Genomic DNA, 23,312 nt, shown 5'->3' with positions numbered 1-23,312 from the left:
ATTCAATGTCTGGCTTATAGCGGTGCATATGCCTGTATACCTTGCTCAAAACTCATTGAACCATACATTTAAAGGAGGGGAATTTTGATGTATTTAAATTATACCTCAATAAACCTGACTTCAAAAATATCTAACATGATCAAGTAGTCTGACTCCCACCCCCACTAAAAATAAAACCCCACATTTTGGTCTCACTTGACCCAGGTGGTCCCCTAATTCGATCATTCTTTTTATTTGCAGTTTCCGAGGTAATGGATGTGTTTTCTAGGAGACTTTTTCTGCAAATATCTTTGTAGTGGCTCTTTTAAAGGAGCAACTTCTCTATAGAAAGCAGCATGTGGTTAGGAGCTCTTCCCACTTTAACCCAGGATGATGATTTAGAATGAACGGCCTACTTCCCTTCCACTCATCCAGACTAACATTTCCTGGCCTGAGTAGGTGAGGATTTTCAAAAAGCACACAGCCTCTCTCATCTGAGAACATTTGTTTCCCTTTATCTTACAGGAAAGTGAGGGATGAAATTCGCTGAAGTGAGCACGCTTCGGCTGCCATCCTCTGGAGAGCTGACAGCAAAGGCTCAGCCCAACCTGCAGGCAGTGGTTCCGCTTCTGGGTGGAGACGAGAACTTCTTGGTGAAACTAGCTGTTCTAGTTTGCTAATGCTGCAGAATGCAAAACACCAGAGATGGATAGGCTTTTATAAAATGGGGGTTTATTTCACTACACAGTTACAGTCTTAAGGCCACAAAGCATCCAAGGTAACACCTCAGCAATCGGGTACCCTCTCCGGAGGATGGCCAATGGCGTCCGGAAAACCTCTGTTAGCTAGGAAGGCAGCTGGCATCTGCTCCAAAGCTCCGGCCTCAAAACGGCTTTCTCCCAGGACATTCCTCTCTAGCAAGCTTGCTCCTCTTCAAAACATCACTCCCAAATGAAATAAGCTTCAGTGGCAGAGAGATTCCAAAAGGAGCCGAGAGGTCACTCTGGTGGGCACTCTTATGCACACTTTAGACAACCCTTTTTAGGTTCTAAAGAATTGGGGTAGCTGGTGGTGGATACCTGAAACTATCAAACTACAACCCAGAACCCATGAATCTCGAAGACAGTTGTATAAAAATGTAGCTTATGAGGGGTGACAATGGGATTGGGAAAGCCATAAGGACCAAACACCACTTTGTCTAGTTTATGGATGGATGTGTAGAAAAGTAGGGGAGGGAAACAGACAGACAAAGGTACCCAGTGTTCTTTTTTACTTCAATTGCTCTTTTTCACTCTAATTATTATTCTTGTTATTTTTGTGTGTGTGCTAATGAAGGTGTCAGGGATCGATTTAGGTGATGAATGTACAACTATGTAATGGTACTGTAAACAATCGAAAGTACAATTTGTTTTGTATGACTGCGTGGTATGTGAATATATCTCAATAAAATGATGATTTAAAAAAAAAAAAATAAAAAATAAAAAAAAAAAAACATCACTCCCAGCTGCACTCTCTTTTCTCTCTTTGAGTCAGCTCATTTATATAGCTCCACCAATCAAGGCCCACCCCGAATGGATGGGGCCAAGCCTCCATGGGAACATCTCATCAAAATTATCTCCCACAGCAGGGTGGGGCACACTCCAAGCAAATCTAACCAGCACCAAAACTTCTGCCCCACACAAGACTACAAAGGTAATGGCATTTGGGGGACACAATACACTCAAACTGGCACACTAGCAATAGCACCTGCCAGGTTTCCTGCTGCTGCTTGACGCGCCAGGTCTAGAGGATGCCCTAGATTTAAGACTCCTCAGTCCTGATGCTCCAACGAGATATGAAAGCCACATGTAAGAAACCCCAGCTCACCGCCTTCTGTTTATCTGCCAAGCGCCAGGGGTGAAGCAGGTGACTCAGAAAGCCTGCTAGTCGCAGCTAACCTTTCAAAGCCTTTTCCAGAGGACTGTTTCTTTTACTTTTTATCATTTATTGCTATTCCATTGAAACTGAGACACCATAGCTTGTAAGACAGGACAAATACACAACAATTAAACTATGCACAATGTTTTCTTCTTTCTTAGAAGTTGCGTTGTGCACTTATGGAAATCGTGCTCCTAAACTTATTTAGACATAGCTTTTTACCTTATATCACCTTTGTTCCCATAAAAATATATATATAAAGGAAATTAATTGGTTAAAATATTTCTTATATGTATTGAGTCCAAATTTGCTGAATCACTTCAATTCAAAGTCATCAGATTTAATCTTTTGCCACGTTATTGTTCTCTACACCAGTAGTTGGCAAATTTTTTCTGCAAAGGACCAAATAATAAATAATTTAGGCTCTGCAGGCCTTATGGTCTCTGTCGCAACTACTTAATTCTACTGAATGAGTCTGGTGTACTCCAATAAATCTTTATTTATGGACATGGAAATTTAAATTTCATATAATTTTCACATGTCATGAAATATTATTCATCTTTTGATTTTTTTTCAGCCACTTAAAATTGTAAAAATCATTCTTTTTTGCAGACGATACAAAAACAGGTTGTGGGCTGGATTTGGCCTGTGGACTGTAGTTTTCTGATCCCGTATCTATGCCATTACGAGCACTGGTAACGCAGTTTATCTTTAAAAAGATATACTCTAGTCTCAAATTGCCCTTGGGCTGCTGGCATCCATTCTGCAAATTTGGATGCTGGAGAATATTTGTCAGAATAGACTGGGTTATGCTGAAGAGACAAACAACCCCCAAATCTCAGTGGCTTAAAACAACAAAGGCTTATTTCTGACTCATGCAAGACCTCTGCAGGTCTAGCTTCACCTGCTTGCTGGTGTGGTCTCTCAGATTGCTCAGTAGGGATGGCCAGCTGCCATGTCAAGAGGACACTCAAGCAGCCCTTCGAAAGACCCCGGTGTGGAGAAGTCCATGTGGAGAGGAACAAATTCACCAGCACCAGCCTGCTGGCCTTACAGGGAGCCCCCTTAGAGGTGGATCAAGCCTTCAAGTCTCCAGCTGAGGCCCCAGGCATTGTAGAACAGAGATGAGCCATCCCCTCTGTGTCCTGTCTGAAACCAGGTAGTGGTAAAAGTCTTCCTCTTACCAGAAGTTATCAATGACTCACAACCTTCCCCAGTAGTCCATAGATGATTGTTGACCAAAGCATCAAGGGGTTGCTCTTGTCCCAAGATGCCAGCAGGAATAATATCCAAGCTCACAGATGTACAGGTAATGCCAGTTGTTCATTGACTGAACAACACAGCTAGATTTCAAAAATATTGCAACACAAAAAGAATGTGCATCCTGGAATGGATGGAAATTGTGCATCACTGTTTTTTCGGTCATGGGCTCTTTTATTTCTGCCTGGGTTGAGGTTATTTGCCTTTGAATAGGCGATCCAAGGTGGAGATAAAATGAGGTAGTGGGTATAAAAAGAGCTCATATCCAAAGCAAAGCAAATGATTGAGTGATTTCTCTGAATTAAAACAAATTTTAATGCTACATGTACTATAGGTTTAATGATTACAACTAAGATAAATTTGGCCTTAACTCATTGAAATATACCAGATTCGATTGGTCAAGAATGGCCCTATAACTGTATTCATATATACAGAGAAATATAAATTATACAAAATACACACACACAAAAATATATACAGTATACTTAGCCTTAGGTAATATGTTTACCTCAATTTCATAGCTAAAAATGAAACTTCCTTTGTGTTGGGGACGATTAAGGTAGCATGTATAAAATCCACCCTCAGCGATGCCGGAGATATGCAACATGACAGCTGGGGCTGATGCAATAGCGGCTTAAGTTGCCCTCAGCCTTCTATGGAAGTGATAGCTGTTTGCGCCTAAGATTCACATCTAGAGTGCTAGCTTTACTATCCCAGCAACAGTAGCCACCAATCCTGTGCTAGCCTTACATCTGCCATCCGCCCTAGCAACAGCAGCAGCCAATCCTAGGCCGCCACCCGTTCGTACTAGCCACTCCCTCTACCTTAGGGTATATATACCCTGCCTCTTCAATAAAGTTTTGCAGCTTGATCAGAAACCTGTCTTGCTGTCATTCCTCGCGTCTCTTGTCCCATACCATTCCTCCCTCACAGGATTTGGAGCTTCCGTTGAACGTCCCGCCGGCCGGGACACCTTTGGGTAATATGTTTACCTCTATTTCATAGCTAAAAATGAAATGTCCTTTAAAATTAGCCTTTAGCAAATCCCTAATATTGAATAATGGCCTGGTTTATAGTTAACCGGTAACCAATACAATGAATTATCAGGCTGTGATAAGATGTGAGCAGGAAACAACTTGATTTTTTCCTCCAGGGCCCATTCAAAGCCCGTTTGTGTGGACTTGACCTTTGCCTCCCCCTGAATGAAATCTTGGGTAAGAGCTTGGAACCAATACATTTTTCTAGTCCTTCTCAAATAATCAAGTCCTGTGGTCATTTTCAACTCCAAAGAACAATCTCATTTTCATAAATGTGGTCAGCAGAATAATGTTCCCCTTCAAGATGTCCATGCCCTAATCACCAGAACCTGGGTCACAGGGCAAAGGGGAATTAAGGTTGCAAATGGAATTAAGGTTGCTAATTGGCTGATCTTAAACAGGAAGATTACCCCGGATTACCTGGGTTGAACCAATGTAATCACAAGGGTCCTCAAAAGATGGAAGAGGGATGCAGAAGTGTCAGTGTCAGAGCGATACGATGTGAGAAAGATTTGACCAGCCATTTCTGGCCTCGAAGGGAGCCATGAGCCAAGGAATGTGGATTTCTTCTAGATGCTAGAGAAGGCAAGAAAATGGGTTGTCCACTAGAGCCTCCAACCCTTCCAACACCTTGATTTTAGCCCATTGACACCCATTTCAGACTTCTGACCTCCATAACTAGAAGATAATATATTTGTATCATTTTAAGCCACTGAGTTTATAATAATTTGATACAGCAACAGTAAGAGATTAACGCAGTAGATGAAATGTCCAGCCTAGTGACGTGATCTCATTGCTCTCTCCTCTTCTCTGCTCTAAATTCCTTCCTGTTCTCAGCTCAGGTTACTCCCAGTTAGGAAACTTGCAGAAGGAAGGGGGTGTACTTGGCTCCCCTCTTCTTCCATCTTGGTCTCCTCCCTCTCCACCCCCACCCCATTCTCCCCACCCACCAAATGCTAGGTTGCCTATGACTCCTCCATGGTTAGAAGAACTAGAGTTTGGGAGGAGATGTAAGGGACAAGAAAGACCATCCCTACCAAAAGCAGATATAATACAATGTTGGCTTCTTCTGCATGGGACAAATTCCCAGTGACGCCTCTTTCTTTCCTGTGGCACTTTTAGTGGAATCCTCAATCAGAGTCACCCCCTCTGGGCCCTTGGGCAATTCTTGTCACTGGCCAGTTACTTCTCACCCCATCTTCATCCCCTGTAGCAATGGTAACCTCCAGCTTTTTGCGGAGGAATCCTCTCCCCTGGCATGAAGCCTTGTTGGATGGGTCTTTTCCATCACGTCCAGGTCAGCTTCTCCCCACAGGTCCTCTTGGCCCACAAGAAAAGCTCTGGCATCCTTCCCTAACCCCTGCTGTTGGCCGACATGTAACTTTCTCTCCATTACAACTGCGTGCCTGCTACTGTCCATCAGGCAGGCAGGCAGTCCCAGCCACAGCCTTTGTCCTTCTCAGAGAAAAAAAAATGCTAAAATCATAAATGTAGCTGATCTTACAGTCTTGAACTTCTAAACAGTGGCCTGGAGTCACTCAACATTTTCTTACACTGTGTGTTTGTGGTGGTTTGAAGTTGTATGTACCCCGGAAAAACATGTTCTTGCACCTAATCCATCCCTGTGGGTGTGAACCCATTGTAAGTACAACCTTTTGATGGGGCTACTTCAGTCAAAGTGTGGCCCACCTCAATCAAGATGGGGTCTTGATCCTATTACTGGAGTCCTCTATAAACAGACACTACACAAACAGAGAAAGTCACAGAAGTAAGAAGCTAAAGCAACGAAACCTGGAAGAGAAGGGAGAGACCAGGAGACACCACCACGTGCCTTGCCATGTGGCAGAGGAGCTAAGGATCACCAGCAGCCAGTCTTTGGGAAGAAAGCACCACCTTGATCATGGCTTGATTTGGACATTTTCATGGCCTCAAAACTGTAAGTTAATAAATCCCCATTGTTCAAGACAACCTGTCTCATGGTATCCACTTTAAGCACCTAGGAAACAGTATTACAAACTACTTTTCTGTCCTTGCTTTTTAGAGATTTTGCCCAAGCTCATTCTTTAGTCAGTATGTATTTATACACATACATGCATACACACACACACACACACACACACACACACACACACTATAGCCAGAAATAGTATCAGGCAGTCGTAATATGTTTGCAGTACATTAAATGAAATATTCACCTGAACTTGGACATGTTGAGATAATTCTCATTTTTTTTCTTTAAGTAATTTATTTCATTAGCACTATGTGCAAAGTATGTCTTCTCTGAGAATTCCCCCAAAACCTTCACACTTGCTGACTTTAACATCAATACCATTGTGCCATTTCTACAGGGGAAAAGAACATTTTACAAGAACTCTCCGCTAACTGCAAGTTACTTTAGACACCACTTCCTTTCTTCCTTCCTTTTCACATCTTGCACAAGGTTATGGCTCCCTTGTTGTGCAGAGGATCTTTACATCAGGAAATCATTTGCTGCTGATGTCATCAACTATCACTCATGACATAAACTCTCACTCTAAATACCAATTTAAGGAACAGTCCAAGTCCAGGACAAAGCCCAAAGTATCTTATAGACAAGAAATCCCTAATAATTTCACCAGAAACTGATAGCAGCTATTGACTCTGAAAAGAGAACTGGAGTGCTGGGAAAATAGGGAGAAGAAGCACTTACTTTTCTCTAAATATCATTTTGGACCTTTTGAATTGTATACATCCATTCCCAATTTAAGATCATATATTTAATTTTAAAAGTAATTTGTCTTTGACAGTAGAAAACTACCATTCTAACACTCAATTAATGTTACAAGTAGAAAAGTCACCTTTTCCTATCAGAAAAGAGAGTTTTAAAAGTTTCAAGGATACATCAAATTGTTTATATTAAGCCTAGGATTTATAATTGAGTTAGTCTTTGTAAATTTTTTGGGTGTTTCTTCCACCCTCTAGGGGACAAACGTAAGATATTCTTTGCTCCTTAGATTGCTTAATATTTCAGCAAAAACAAAGATAGAGCTTGGTTTGTGTGCGGATGGAGTTTGTAGACAGTTATCTCTCCGATAGGTGAGTGATTTCATCATTTGTCGAGCGCTTGCTGCCAACTCTGCACACTGGGTGCTGGGAGACACAGGTAACGGGACCTGGGCCCTGCCCTAGAGAAGGTTACACACGGGAAAGGAGAAGGTGGTGCTTTGGGTTCTCAGACTCAGGGTGCAAGGAAGAGGCAAGGCTTAGTCTAAGCACCTAGGGAGAAGGCAAGAAGAACTGGAGCCGAAATGGAGTCTAGACATGATAGAGAAGCAACTAGAATACAAAAATGGGAGGCCTGAGCATGGGAGGGGTAGCCAAAGCAACGGTGGAAAAAAGGCTCTTTTCCACAAACTGGGTGTCCACACCCAGAGCAAAGTGGAGCAATTGCTCCTGCTCTCAGAAGTGATGAAATAAATGATCACCCTGAGCCAAGGAACCGAGTGTGGCTGACGTACAAGGGAAGGCCCCGACCTCCTAAGCTCAGGTAAGACCTTTCTAGGTTTCAGCTTTTCTCCTTTGTGAATCAGGAATAGCAATACCTTTTGTCATGAGGGTTTGACGTAATGCATAACGCAAAAATGCTTACCTAGTGCCTGGAGCACAAAAGATGCTCAACAAATGGTCTGCTGAAGTTGTTGTTATTATTGTCTGTAAATAAAAGTAAATGTAGCAGTGGTGGGTCCTGTGGACTGGGTCATTCAATCCTCATTCCACTCTCCTTTTAGGGTAACTTCCTGCACTGCCCAGTCTATGAAACTAGGAACTATAATTCTCAAATTCCTTTGTGCTCTGGGGTCTGATGTCAATGAGGTTCCACCAAGCAGAGGCAATCCTGTGAGATTTGGGAGACAGAAGGGAGATCAAGATCGTCTTCCTGCTGCTCCTTCCTCTAGAAAACAAAGTCACAAAGACACAAGCGTCAAGAGGCAGAAGTGGCAGTTGTGGCAGTAGCTGCTTGACCTCTAGATTGCACCACAGTGGTTTGCTCCTGAAATAATCATTCCAGTGATGGCCACTGATTTCCCTTCCAAGGACTCTGAAGCATCTAATTCCTGTATTAAATCCTTTCCATTTAAAATACCCAGAGTGGTGATTTCTGTTTCTAGGACTGGAATCCTGATGAATCTGCAAATGGAAGCTCATGTAAAGAAATATTACACATAAACTTCTTCACAAGAATTTATTTTGTATTGCTGCTTCAAACTTGTTTATGTTTGAATTGTTTAAACCAATTCAGTGTTCTTATTGATGCCACCCTCCTCGAGAGCTGTTTACATAGCACACTTAAAGTTTTCTGGTATCCTGAACAGTTAAATCTGTATTTATATTATTTATATATCATATTGAAATGTAGAGTACCCTTTTGTGATCAAAACCCACTGTCTTTCTTTATACTTTATTTATTTGAGAGGAAAATAGCCTCTGAAATAATTCTGCCTCACAATATCCATTCTGCTTTTCTTTCTTAGTATTAAGAATCCCAATTTTTAGCTGGGTATATTGCTTCCCAGCTAAAATTTATTCCTGGCCTCCCTTAGAGCTAGACAGAGGCCTATGATTAAGTTTTGGCCAATTTGATGTAAGCAAAAGCATTTTGTCTCACTTCCAGAAAGTGTCTTCGGAGAGTGCAGACCCTTCTTTGACTCGTCTTCCTTCCTGTTGGCTGGAGTGTGGATGTGATGATAGGTGCATTAACAGCCATATTGGATCATGAGGTAGCACACTCATCATGGCAGAGTAGAAAGCCATGAGCCTGCCACATAAGCCTTAATTGTGTACCTCTAGATTCCTTTTACATAAGAAAAAAAATCAGTCTCTATCTTTTTAAAGTCACTGTTATTTTGTTGCTGCTTTTGTTTTTATATGCAGCCAAACCTAACCCTAACTATTATAAGGGGAACAATCAAATTTCTCTCCATGTTAATCATGGGCTATTTCTCAGTTCCTGTAAAAACAAGTACATTCTCAAAAGCTGCCTGACTTTCCATCACACACAGTAGGACACACTGCCAAAAATACTGATCTGGGTTTAGAATTAAAGATGCAAAGTGATACCACTGAGACCAGTATTCAGCATCCACAGCAGGGAGGCTCGTAAGCCCAACAAATAAGTTTGACTCATTCATATTACTTTCAAAATCAAGTTAAGACACCAATTTTAGGTTGAGTAAAAAGCAGTTCCTCCCCCCTAGCTGATGTGTCCATTAGGACTAGAGTTATTGATTCGAAATTTTTTAGTTTTTGTTAAAAACGGCCCTCTCGTGTTTATCACGTGGCCATGCCGCAGCTGACAACACATCCAACGATGCAATCTGCTGTGCAGCTCTCTATTCTGGAGCCCATAAATCAGAGGGTTAAAACACTGGGCAAATGCAAAAAAGCCAAAAAGCACCAGATTAAGAGCAAAAAAGAACTCCCCACACATCTTCCCCAAACCTATGAATATCAGGGTTGGTATTACATGTAAGCTCATCTGCAATAAATGAATAAGGAGTGTTTTCCTTGCTTTGATATTTGACTTATTAAAATGACCAGCCCGTTTCCCTTCTTGGTATATCAAAGAGTAACTTATAAGAATAACAGACAAAGGAAGGAGAAGGAAAACCATTCCAACAGTTCTAGCAGGAGTGTCATTTAAGATCACAGGGCATAAGGGCTGAGATTTTAAAACAGTATCAGGGTTGCCTTCTATTAGGAATAAGCAAATGTTCTTGAGTATAATGGTTGTCCAAGTCCCAGCCAGAACCCTATACTTAACTGAATCTACAAAGGACAGAGACCTCAATGGCCAGCAAATCGCCAGGTAAGTGTTAAGAGCCATCAAGGCCAGGGTGAAGAGAATCCCCTCCCCAACACTTAGCTGTGCCCCAAATACCACCCAGCAGAGCAGCAGGGGGCTGTTGGCCAGGAGGGCCCGCATCCCTTGGAAAACAACCCCCAGGCCACAGAAGGAGGAGATGCACAGCAGATGATGGCAGAGGAGAACATAGCGGATCTCTTTCCTCAGTCTCAAATCCTGTGCCACTATTGCGATAATGATGACAGTGATGAACGTGGCAAAGGAGAAAGCGACCACGTATACAGAGGCCTTCACTGTTGCTTCCAGCCTCAGCCAATCTGATATGTTGCAGTGCCCAGAAGATGAGTTCATTCTCTTCAGGTCTAGGTAGGCTCCTGGAGGAGAAAAGAACAAGGAAGAGTGACTCTCCGACTGAAAGCCCCTTGCGTGGTTTTCCATCTCTCTTGGCACGGGATCTTGCATGCCTTCTCATGGGACAGGTCGTATGTTTTTCAGTACATGGGATGACAATTTTAGATAGCATTAATATAGATAAATGCACTGGAGAAATCATCTGGGGTCTTCTCTTTATTTCAGAGGAGGAGGATATACTCAAATCATCCAAATGAAAGATTTGAAAGATGTACTCTCAGCACTCAGAATATTGCTCAAAATTAGGTTAAGGTTTTACTGCTTATGCATCCTTTTCCATCTTTGGTGGTGATAACTTTTTCATTTTGGAGCACAGGGCAAAACAATGTATAAAAGCCAATTGTTAACCACCAAGCACTTGTTAACACTCAGTACATGCAAAGTTCTGGTGAAAGAAGTTGGGGCAAGAGCAGGCAAGAATGTGGGGTTGTTAAAGACATCTAAGTTGTTTCTGCCTTCAGGGAGTTTGAAGTCCATTTGGAAATAAGACATAAAGGAAGACTCAAAATAACAATGCAATGAGGGCTGACATTTACCAAGTACTTTCTAAGGGTCAAAAACTGTTCCCACAGCATACTCTCACTAACTCTGGAGCGCTGGCAACTTGCCCACTTGTCACAAATGTGGGAACTGACACTTAATAGAAGCTAAGTAACTTGCTCGAGGCCATATAGTTATTGCAGAATGGGGCTGGGATTTGAATTCCAGAGTGCAACTTCTGGAACTCTCACTCTCAACCACTACAAGGAAGTTTATGCCAAACACTAAATGAATGCCTTCTCTTTCTTCTTTGGCCAGTATTGTTTGACCAGCCAACTGGACCCCACAGGTAGGAAGCTGAGGATAATATTATTTCTATTGTTAGGAGGCTGGAAGGCCTCATGTGCAGGAGCGTGACAGGATCACAGGATCGCTAAGGGAATGTGACCCCTGAGATGGCTAAGATGTGCATAGTAGTCTCAGAAAACCTTCTCAAGCTTGCATGGCGATGGATGGCACACTGTGAGGCCATCCGGGGAACCCCCAAATTACAGTATCACCGTCTCCGTGAAAGTCCATGGAAGAGACAGCGATCATCGGCTCCCCACCTGCACTTCATCCTTGGTGACCAGCCCCACCATAGCCCTTGCTGCCTTGCTCAGACCTCATGACCAGTCCCAGCACCTCCTCCTGCATCAGAGTCGACTGGGCCTGGGGTAGACACCTGAGCACGGAAAGCCATTCGGTGGACTGCACTGAGCCAGAGATGCTCTATTAAATATCTGACTCAAGGCATCATCCAAGTGTGATGTCATGTAGTTGGCCTGTAAGTCACATTCGGGTGTAAGTGAGTAGAAGAAAGAGACAGAGAGAGAGGCAGGGGAGAAGCAGCAGTGAAGGAGATCACGAGGTCCTTGAGAGACCACAAAAGCCCTTGCAAGACAAAGAGAACAGCCTCGGGTCCCGACCATCCGATTCCAACGTGATGCTGGGCATCTTCAGTCCACGGGCTCTGTAAAGAACACCCCAAAGTATATACATGGGCCCTGGCTTATCGTAATATTTCAATGGGCACAAAAAATTACATTGCTTTCCTACGGGGCATGTGGCTATCACCGTGGAGATACAACCATTGCAACTGCCTGAGAATCTAACGCCCCCTCAAGAAATCCCTTGCAGCAGCCATGATTGTTTTCTAGGTATCATCTTGGCGGCCCATTGGGGAGGATTTTCCCTGTTCTAATGGATTTGGGGTACCATTTTCTTGCCTCTGAACTCTGGGCATGCATGTCCTCTGCCATCTCTAGAAAGGACTAAGAATTGTAATGGTCACTGTCATTATCAAAGTCATTGGCAAGCTTTTTTCAGCTGCATAATTTTCCATCAACACCTTACACAAGAACATGCCTCCCCCCATATTAAACAGAGGACAGCATATCTGCTCAGATAAAATGCCTCCTCCTTAACTATTCACTCCCAGAGAATACCAGTCACTGTGATAGAAACTGAGGACACCACCGAAGTCCGTAATGAAAACCCTAGTAAGTTAAATTACTCTCCCCTGGACTGGGGGAAGCGCCTGACCTGGGCTCTAAGCCTACATCTGATGCCAGCAAGGCATGTGGCTGTGGCTACCAAATCACCCCACTTCTCTGGTCCTTGGTTCCGTACATCACAGCTATGCAGCATCTCCAGCCTCCTCATTCTTTTCCTCTATGTCGACAGATTCAGCCTTTCTCACAGACTCAAGGCCCATCTCTGAACTTGGCCCAGAGTTCTGCCTCTGGCTTTGTGTATGGTTCCCAATGCTGGGCTTTGACCTTATTCCTAAGAACAAGACTGTCCCCACCCCACCCCACCCCAGAACTTCCTCATGGTATCCCTGTGCCTGAATCTTGTCTTGCTGATCTGAGACAATCCAGCCCCAGGCTAGGGTGGTGGTGCTGACAGAGCTCCACAATGACTGTGGCCTCCCTGTCTGCTTGGGCCTCCCAATACCAACCCTTCTGGGCTCAATGTTCCCAGGTTTGGCCCACCTAATGGGCCATATTCCCCATTATTTGGTCTTCCTCCCCACGCCCTGTTGTGTGCCTGCCCAGAATGCCGGTCCCTGTCTGCAGCGCCTCTGCTGGATTCCTTGTCCTGCACCTGCTTGGGGCCCTCCACCCCCACCCCTGCTTTATTCCATTTGGCAGGATCCTCCTCAACTACAATGAGCTGGGCCATGCCTAGTTGTGTTCCAAGACTCAAAACACTGCATAGAGCATACAATGACTGTCATTGTGCTTCCTTTAGAATAAAATTTCAGAAGCTGTTCTTTTTTTTGTTTTTTCTGAATTACTGCAGCTGCAGTTTTAATAAAGGCTAAATCACTAAAACCTCCCTCCATCCAGATCTGAAATGGTTTCAAGGAACTATTCATTGTTGGGAACAGGCAGGGACTAGTTTTGTTATTTGTCTTGTATGTTTAACACACTAATCACCATGACACATTGTTTCATCATTATACTCAATTTTTATTGAGCACAGAAACATATGCAGCATCATCCTAAGCAGTGTGGTGGTTTAAAGCTGCATGTACCCCAGAAAAACATGTTTGTAAATCTAATCTATTTCTGTAAGTACGGCGTTTTTGATGAGGTTACTTCAGTTAAGGTGTGTCCCATATCAACAGGATGGATCTTAATCCTTATTACTGGAGTCGTTTATAAGAGAATGAAATTCCTGATAGAAAGCCACAGGAAGCAAGCAGCTGAAACAGAGCCTGGAAGAGAAGGGAGAGACCAGCAGACACCACCAGGTGCATTGCCATGAGACAGAGGAGTCAAGGATGGCCGGCAGCCAGCCCCAGAGCACCAGGCTTTGGGAAGAAAGCATCGCCTTGATGATGCCTTGATCTGGACCTTCTTTTAGCCTCAAAACTATATGCTAATATAGTTATAATAAATTCCCATTGTTTAAGCCACCTCATTTCATGGTATTTGCTTGACAGCCTAGGAAACTAAAACAGGCAGTAAAACAGTCACTGATGTAAAGAAGTTAATTGTGCAGAAGAAGCAGAATATAAGTGTCGTAAGACAGATAATGATAACCCAAAGCATCATGTCTCGCTTTACTCATTTACCAAATGAGTTAGACAGCCAGGTGTGCTGTGGGAGGGGAGTTGACAAATAGAAGCAATCACTGTGGCCTGAGGCACTCAAGGAGGACTTCCTAGAGGAGGTGAGACTTGAGTCTGGCCTTTCTAGAATGAAAACTAGAGAAAAGCAGGATCAGAGATAAGGTGGGGAGGGGAGAGGAACTGTGCAGACCTCAGGTGAAAGAAAACCATGGGAGCAAAGGTAGAACTGCATGCAGTATGTTCAGGGGACAATGAGTAAGTTGGTTTTGTTGGAGTGAAGTTTTGCGTAAGGGACAAAGGGCAGAGTAAGTCTAGGACCAGATTTGGAGGTCCTCAATTCCATCCTAAGGGGTTAAAATTCATTTTGTAGGCAATGGGAGCCTTGCATGATTAAAGTTAGGGAGAACATATGCCACAAGATAAGAGTCCATCTGAGACGCCCATGTGTGCAAATGTGGAATCTGATAGGTGCTGTGCAGAGCAGGCTGCCCCTGTAAAGGAGAAATTTGCAGAACGAAGACACTGCTACCACAGCAAATGGCTTAGAATATTTTTGTACACATGAAATCTCCAGGAGGGTTGCAAATCAGCAAAATAGATGAGGGCCAGTTTTATTGCCTTTAATTTATTTATGAGATCTCAGGAAGCCCAGTAATAGCTCAGGGTCCTACTGCCATAATGAGCCTCTTTGTCTCCAGATTCACCTTCCTTCTCAGAGGTATGTTTGCACATCAACAGCTCACGGTACCCAAGCCCATACAGTAAGCCCCCATCCACGCATATGACCTTCACTTAGGGACAGTTCTTAGAGCCTTTTCATCTTTCGAAATGCTAAAATTGGGAACACCTGTTTCCTTCTAGCCCAAAAAAATGTTCCTTTGGCTCCAGCTTTAAAATAAGATCTTTGGAAACAAGAGGCTTCAGCAAAGAATTATTATTATAATATCCACAAGTGCCCTAACAAAATCAGAATCAGTCAAGACCAGTCCCTGCAAAAAACCATGTAGGAAGCAGATGAGTGGATGGGCTGGACTGGGGCAGGACAAGATCAGTGAAGCGCAGTGGTCCATCCTAAGAACCCTGCTTCTGGCAAACCCATGAGGGTAACACGAAGCCCTTTCTGGGAAAAGGTGGTGGTTCCTCAACAGGACATGTGTCTAGAGTCATTTCCCCAGGAGGGCAATGCATTGTGGGAGTCCACTCTCCCTCCCCATCCCGTGCTCCTCCTGGTCAGCAGCAGGGGTGCACGGCCAGGGTGTCTGGGCAGAGTCAGACAAGATTCCTTCCATGGAGGGGCCACACTGCCTTAGCTCGTCATCGGGCTCTGCTTACTGCGCTCGGGGCTGTCCCGCTCCTCTCACCTCTGAGGTTCCACAAGACAGACACATGAACTTCAGAAGAAAAGAACGGAAACACTCAGATGTGCTAATGTGAGCCGAAGGGGTTATGGCATCCACAAAGCACAAGAGATGGCACATTGCTTGTTTTCCGAGAGCCAGTCACCACCTTAGTGAGTTTTGACATCTTAATCCTCACAAGAAGCCTATAAAGTCAGCACTAAAGTCATTTCTATTTTTCAGATGAGAAACCTAAGGTACAGGTGCAAGGGAAGGAAGTAACCTAGTCAAGGTTAATCTCTAAACCACCAGGCCCAATGCTCCCAGAATAATAACAGTCAGCATTTAAAGGCTGTGACAGGCTCCCCACACCTCCTCTCGCTTGGTCTCCCCAACAATCCACAGAGGCAGCGAGATCACTTAGTACTCTCATCTCTGAGTTATGAGAGGAGACCAAGACACCGAGATGAAGGCATTGTTCGTTACTGGTGAAACCTGGATTCAAGCTCTGATCCTCCAATATCAAAGACCATGTTTTTTGTTGTTTTTGTTGTTTTTTCCTTTTCTAACAACACCTTATTGATGTATGCCAATTGCACTCTTTAAAAAGCAAAAGGATGAGCAGAGAAACTCGGCTGCCAGCCATCACCTACTTCCAGGTAGCTGAGATAGGTCTGAGTAGACGACTCCCAGGGCCTACGCCCAAGAATTGCTAAAGGAAGAAACTCTCCGAGAGGAAGGAGGGCTCTTCCTTCTTGGGTGCTTACAGTCAACCAGACAGGGTTGGCCAAGATCTGGCCAGTGTCTGACTCACCGCTGATGGGAAGCACCGGTCAGCTGAGCTCTACATTCAGAAATGGTTCCAGGTGCTTGGTGGCCACAGGCAGAAAGCCAATGAGGAGAGGTGGATTCTTCCGAACGGTTTGTAAATCCCCGATGAGCAGACTTTCTTCTCTTGCACTATAAACATGCCTTTTCTCTTTAAATGAGTCTTTTTCTCTGTCATAATTGTGGATTTACTTCTTTAGCATTTTAAAAAAACCCACTCCGGTCCTGGAAGCTGCAGCGATCTCCTCCGTTACGGTCCTCCAAGGGGACAGGAAGGAAGGAAGGGAACAGATGTTTATTGAGCGCCGGGCACCTGACATCAGATTAAGAACTTACTAAATATTAGCTGTTATTGTTAACCGTTTGTAGATTACTCACAGAACTGACATAGAGAACTGGATGAAATCACTAAGGCTCTCTAGTTAGACCCTGACTTCTGAAGACAGAAAAATTACACATTTCTTTAATGAGTCATTTTCCAGGCAGTCTGCCTTTCTTCATATAGAGGGAAATTCACAAGCTTCCTTCCCCTTTTTTTTCTGACCAAAAATTTCATCTACAGAAGATACTTGTCTAAGTACCCACAGAATGAATGAGTCCAGCTAGAGATCAACTATCTTCCTTTAAAAACACATCTTAAGAGACAACATGCTCATGTATCTTTACTCAATGAAATGAGACTTTGAAACACCAGGCTGCCCCTAGAGAAGGACAGGGTGAAAAAAATTCCAAAACCGAGAATATAAATATTCAAGAGGGAAGTCTTGGAAAGGAGGTAGCTGATAATAATGGTGATGAAGCTCTTTTCATTTTATAACTTAAATATGATAAGTGAGCATGGTCTTAATACAGTAACAACAATACCTGAATGAACAAAGAAGATACAATGTAATGATACATTTCATCACCTTTAAAAAAAAGGTATCTCTGCAGATAGAAATGAGGCATAGGAGTCATTCCAAGATTTCAGAAAGAAATTATTCAGTACTAACTTATAATGATGTCACTTATGACAACAAATTCCATGAATCTTAAAAGAAACTTAAATAACAAATTTGTAAGAAATTATGGCACACTGGCTAAGATTATAATAATCATTGGATTTCGACTAGGATCGAGTTCTCTGCATTGGCACGGGACAACCCTTGGAGCAAAAATGGCAGGCTCAACAGATGGACGTTATTCAGTCAGTTGGCAAATTCCCAGGATGTATGTGCCCCCGGCATGCCCTGAAGTTCTGGGCATGCCACAGCAACCAAATCACACCCAGTCTCTGCCATCGTGGAGCTGACAAAATCCTAACTCTTGTGACAGTCACCTGGCAGCCTATAAACAGGATGCCTTTGTCCTTCCTCCCTCTCTACATGTCAAAGGTCAATAACATATAAATAAACTGCAAAGAGCAAACAGCAACCATGTGTGGGTGAGCCAGTGATTCTGAGAGGGTTTTGTCATTCACCTATTGAGATAATCTTGTAGCAGTTACTTGTGAAGTATGCTGAAATTATGTTATCATTGCATTATTGCAATTATTAAGTCAGCTAAAAGTTAAATTGCCAGCGTATGACTTTAACAGCGTTATTAGGGCTTACAACACAACACAGCAGCCAGGCTGGTAAGTTCGCTGTCATGCTAGGAGCTTCTACTCCACGGCCTGTGGTTTTCTTTCATTGCCCAATAGCTCCATCCTAAAGCAACAGGACACACCCTTTCTGCCTCAGCACATCGTGCCTGGCTTTAGCCATAAACCCAATATTTGTTATATCAATACAGTCGTGGCAAAGCTGAAATTGGCAGATTCCATGAGGCTCTTTGGTTTTCTCTCTCCGTTTTAGCTTTGAGGATTATTGTAAACCTTCTGCCAGGTTTAATTCTATTTCCCTTGTGCTGATTTGGATGTATTATGTCCCCTAAAATGCCATTATCTTTGATGCAACCTTGTGTGGGCAGGAAACATATTGGCATTGATTGGGTTGGAGACTTTTGATTGGATGATTCCATGGAGATGTGATCACTCAACTGTGGGTGAGATCATTCATTGGATAATTTCCGTGGAGATGTGGCCCCGTCCAGTCAGCATGGGCTTTGGTTAGTTCACTGGAGCACTATATAAGCTCAGACAGAAGGAGAGAGCTTGCTACAGCCAAGAGGGACACTTTGAAGAATGCACAGCAGCTGAGAGAGGAGCTGCAGATGAGAGACAGTTTGAAGACAGCCTTTGAAAGCAGACTTTTGCTCCGGAGAAGCTAAGAGAGGAAAAACGCCCCAAGAGCAACTAAGAGTGACGTTTTGGAGAGAAGCTGCAGCCTAGAGAGGAATGTCCTGGGTGAAAGCCATTTTGAAACCAGAACTCTGGAGCAGACACCAGTCGTGCCTTCCCAGCTAAAGGAGGTTTTCCAGACGCCATTGGCCATCCTCCAGTTGCTGATGATTTACCTTGGACACTTTATGGCCTTAAGACTGTAACTTTGTAACCAAATAAGCCCCCTTTATAAAAGCCAATCTATTTCTGGTGTTTTACATTTAGGCAGCATTACCAAACTAGAAATCCCCCAATTAAAGTATAAGTTAATTATATCTATTCTTAGTAAACTTTTCTATATACATATTGTGACTTATTTCACTGGAGAAAAGAAATCCTTTAGTTTTGAAAGCTGTATATAATATATATTGCTTAGCTGAATACTCCCCCATTTTTATTTGGTGTCTTTGCATGATGTATTTTATACTCAATTGTGTCTGCTCTGCAGACAGCTCTCTAGATTGGAGAAGTATATGAGCTTAAATAAATGCTATAATTGGAAACTGAAAAATTTATGAATACCTTAACCTTTTGCCTGCTCTGAGAGCTTTTCCTTAGCCAATAATTATTAACTTGAACTTATATTTAATGACTATATAGCTGATCTCTCTCAATTGTGGAAAGCTTATATATTCATAAATTTCCTTTAACAGGTATATCAGCTCACCTATCACAGAAAATTCTATTACCATTTGGATGGACTTGCATTTTCCATAACAAAGTCCATTTATGCCAAGATATTAAAGTTCTTTCATTAGCCTTTATTTACCTTTTAGAATTGGCATCGAATTTTTAATTATATTTATATTTATCCTTGTGATTATCTTAATATATGGCCAGTGCATTTACCTCTTTATTTAATCGACTCATTACCCAATGGAAAATATCTTGTTGTTGATGCTATTTTTGTAAACATTATTTATGACTGTATTTTGCAAAAGTCTTTACATTTTAAGAATTGGTGACAACGAAAACAATGACTTTTGAAAACTCCAGCTACTTTTTCATTGAACAACTTTTGAATGACAGATAATTTACAATCAACTAGAAGTTTTCAACTCATGCCCATTCCCCAGTCTCTCCATTCACATGTCTACTCATTCATTCATCCAATAAACCCTTACTAGGCATCTACCAGGTGTCAGGCCCGGCACCAAATGCTGGGCCTATAACGACAAATGCAATATGGCTTCTGTTCTTTTACTTCATTGGTTTGGGGTTGGGGTGGACATGAACCCTGGTACAGCTGATGAGACACATGGCAAAAAAAAGACGGATTTCACATTTTTTGAATTGAAGAAAATTTATGGAAAACACAAAACTTTGGCTAGAGTCAAAAGAGTTCCTTTCTTTTCCTTTTTCTAAAAATGTGTTCTTTCTTCTGATACATGAAAAACAAGGGCAGGAAATGTTGAAATGAATCCCAGACAGTACAGATGTGGAGCTTGCAGGTGAAGCATGGAAAAAGCAAGGACACCAAAGAGTTTAGTAAGGCTGTGTTCTGGTTTGCTAATGCTGCCGGAATGCAAAACACCAGAAACAGATTGGCTTTTATAAAAGGGGGTTTATTTGGTTACACAATTACAGTCTTAAGGCCATAAAGTGTCCAAGGTAACACAACAATCGGGTACCTTCAATGGAGGATGGCCAATGGCATCCAGAAAACCTCTGTTAGCCGGGAAGGCACGTGGCTTGCATCTGCTTGCTCCCAGGTTGCATTTCAAACTGGTGTTCTCCAAAATGTCTGCATCAGCTTCCAATGGCCATCCTCAAAATGTCTGTCTCAGATACAGCTACTGTTCCTCTCTCAGCTCCTGTGCATTCTTCAAAGTGTCCCTCTTGGCTGTAGCAAGCTTGCTCCTTCTGTCTGAGCTTATATATTGCTCCAGTAAACTAACCAAGGCCCACACTGAATGGGTGTGGCCACACCTCCATGGAAATTATCCAATCAGAGTTATCGCCCACAGTTGGGTGGGGCGCATCTCCATGGAAACAGCCTAATCCAAACGTTGCAACTTAATCAGCACTAATACATCTGCCCCCACAAGATTACACCAAAGAACATGGCTTTTTCTGGACATAATATATACAAACCGGTACAGGCTGTCTGAGGAAGAGATCCGCTAGCAAACCACAACTGCCCAAATGAGGCTGGCAGTGTGGACTGGGAATGAAATAACCCAGTCTGAGGAGACATGAGCAATTCAAGGGTACAGTTAGCTAGATCTAAATCGTGGCCAAGTTTGGGGTTTGACGCACATGACCATCAGAACGCAGGGTTTGGAAAAGCTACTGCGCCGCAGAACAAATGATCAGTTATCACAGACTTCTCAGTGTGCCATGAAACTGGATGGGTCCAGGTGACACAGAAGTCAGGATGCAAGGCTCCTGAGAGGTGAGGATGGAACTTAGATGAGGGAATGATTTCCGGAATATATACGTCCCATGGTATGTGCCCATCAGAGACATGAATGTGTCACTCTAGTCTGGTGACGCTTGGACCAATACCAAAAAAACCTTCCTACAGAACTGGGGAAACTTGTCTCAGCTACTAAAACATTTTTCTGCTTTCTAACCACCTCCTTGGCCACTTACCATGCACACCTATGAGTCAGGCCCATAGAAATTAACAGAGAACATGAAATCTTTGGCTGTAGCAAACTCCGCTACACCATTCTCTGGTTACTGCCATTTTTACCTAACTTGAGTTTCTAACTTGCAGACTGCCCTGATCTTAAATATATCTTTGTCACTTAGTCTGTCTTGACTTCTGGATTCCTGATCTCAAAACACTGACTATTATTTCTGCATGGTCCAGGACTGGGGGCCACTTGGGGTTCTTTGCTCTTTCAAAGTGGTTGGGGTGGTGCCATGCGAATCCCCACCAGGGCCCCACAGCAGTGTGACCTGGTCAGAAGGCAAAGATACCTACCTGGGTAGTGGCCTCTGAACAGAGGAGCACAGGCCATAAAGGAGATGGACCAAATATGAGTGGGGACCAGTTCCGGGGCTGCTTCTGTGCCCAGAGCTGTAAGATGTCACAGAATTCCGGAAATGCTTCTGTCTCTAGGAGGCCCTCCTAGAAATAATGGACCTTGCCCTGGAATTCGGAGGTGGTTTCCTGATAAAATTAAAGTGCCTTTTTATGTAGCATCAGAAGTGACCAGTCTGATCCTAGAAATGCAATCCATGGAAACCATTCAGTACATTTGTGGACTCGACAAATACAGAGAGTATTGAAATAGCTGAAAATAGAAGGGGGCTTGTTCCCTCAGAAGCAGCAAAAAGCAAAGAATAAGATCTTACTTATGCATCACCAGCAACAAAGAAACAAAGGGGCCTGACTAAAGTAATATTCTGAGCCACTTGACAAGTATACCCAAAGGCTGGGAGATACTTACCAGGGTGCCGCAGTCTTATTATTTCACTCAGTGAATATATGTACTGTGTGCCAGGCACTTTCTCAAGTGCCTATGGTTAAATGGAAAAATAAGGCAGGACACCTGCCTTTGGGGCGTTCACAATCTTTCCGGGAAAACAGATATGTAAGCAATATTCAATATTAACGATGAAGAACTTTAATTAAAAGTGCAATGGAAGCCCAGAGGAGCAGTCTAAAGTGACTAGAAGGGCCAGAGAAGATTCCCCAAGGATACTGACCTTTGAAAAATAAGAAGGCTTCATCCATCCAGCTAGCCAGACTTCCACTCATTCATTCATTCATTCATTCATGAGAAATGTGTTGAGAGTACATTTGACCATTCTAGATGTTGTGGATACAACACTGAACAAAATAGACAAGGTCCTTACTCTCATGAACTTTATTTTCTGGTAGGGTAGACAACATTCCAGGGGAAACATGGAGTATTTCCTTAAGACCATCCACCCACTACCTTCTCGCTCGTTTCCTCTCCCACGTGTATTTCCCGACTAGGACCGGAGTGCCCTGATCACACAACCTGGAACCTCTTGGTAAGTATAGCTGTCATCGTGAAGCTAAAATGACAGTTTATTTAGTATCACGACAGAATAACCCCAGAAGGGCATGCTTAGATAAAATCAAGTTTTTGAAAATGCAGAGCTGAGAACCAAACTCTAGCAGAAATAGAAGATGTGAAGGATTAGGGCCCCCAGCCTAAGGTGAGACAGCCTTACCTTGCTTTACAAGTTGGGGTCTTTTCCGCCAGTAGAATAGGAAGTCTTTGTTTCCAGGAAAATGTGTGGAGGAGAACAGCAGCCGGGTCTTCACGAATCCTGGGTAGAACTTCCGATAACCAGCATCGAATAGCAGTGAACCAAAGGCCGCGTCCCACTGTGCATCTTCCCGGGACCCTGACCCTTCAGACCTGAGGCCCTAGCGGTGGCTGCCTGGTCCCAGGGCCCCTCTGTGATTTGCAATGAACTCAGGGCCTCTGAGAAAGCCGGGGCTCTCCTCGGTGGCCACTTCCTGAAAGAAGGCTCAGCGCCTTGTGACCGACAAGGAAGTGGAGGGAGCGGGGGCCTGTGCCTCCCCTTCTGTACAGGGGGCCCCTCTGCAAAGAGGCACACGCCCTCTGTGCCCCTCTGGGTTGGGGCCCCTTCGTGGTGTTTAAAGGTGACGGGAAATCTCTAGAGAGAGCTGAAAAGTCTTCCCCATTTTAACATTATAAGGGAAAATTTCGAGACACTGGAATCAGTGGTTTAAAACCACATCAACCTCCAAAGATCTCAGATTTCACCTCTAGTGTCAGCAATTTCATAAAAGAGGAAAGAGAAAGGCAGTTAGAATCTCCCGCAAGGCACAGATAGCACCATTCTG

At 43.4% G+C, this 23,312-nt stretch overlaps 1 protein-coding gene across 2 annotated transcripts; it reads right to left on the bottom strand.

The window, feature by feature from the left end:
- Nucleotides 1–923: 923 nt before the first annotated feature.
- Nucleotides 924–22,885, bottom strand: LOC119544310 (probable G-protein coupled receptor 148). Of its 2 annotated transcripts, XM_037849686.1 has the most exons (5): nucleotides 22,670–22,885; nucleotides 21,447–21,688; nucleotides 16,199–16,470; nucleotides 7,822–10,409; nucleotides 924–940 (listed from the first exon to the last, which is right to left on the bottom strand). In XM_037849686.1, exon 4 carries the CDS (start codon nucleotides 10,384–10,386, stop codon nucleotides 9,424–9,426), a length of 963 nt encoding a protein of 320 aa, XP_037705614.1. In that variant the 5' UTR covers nucleotides 10,387–10,409; nucleotides 16,199–16,470; nucleotides 21,447–21,688; nucleotides 22,670–22,885; the 3' UTR covers nucleotides 924–940; nucleotides 7,822–9,423. The 2 variants fall into 2 exon arrangements, with proteins under 2 accessions (XP_037705614.1, XP_037705615.1); XM_037849687.1 differs by lacking the exon at nucleotides 21,447–21,688.
- Nucleotides 22,886–23,312: the final 427 nt, after the last annotated feature.

The sequence above is a fragment of the Choloepus didactylus genome, chromosome 9 (assembly GCF_015220235.1).
Source record: "Choloepus didactylus isolate mChoDid1 chromosome 9, mChoDid1.pri, whole genome shotgun sequence".
In the NCBI taxonomy this organism is placed as follows: Eukaryota; Metazoa; Chordata; class Mammalia; order Pilosa; family Megalonychidae; genus Choloepus; species Choloepus didactylus.
The sequence above is the reverse complement of the archived record's forward strand: the minus strand, read 5'-3'. Positions and strand labels throughout refer to the sequence as shown.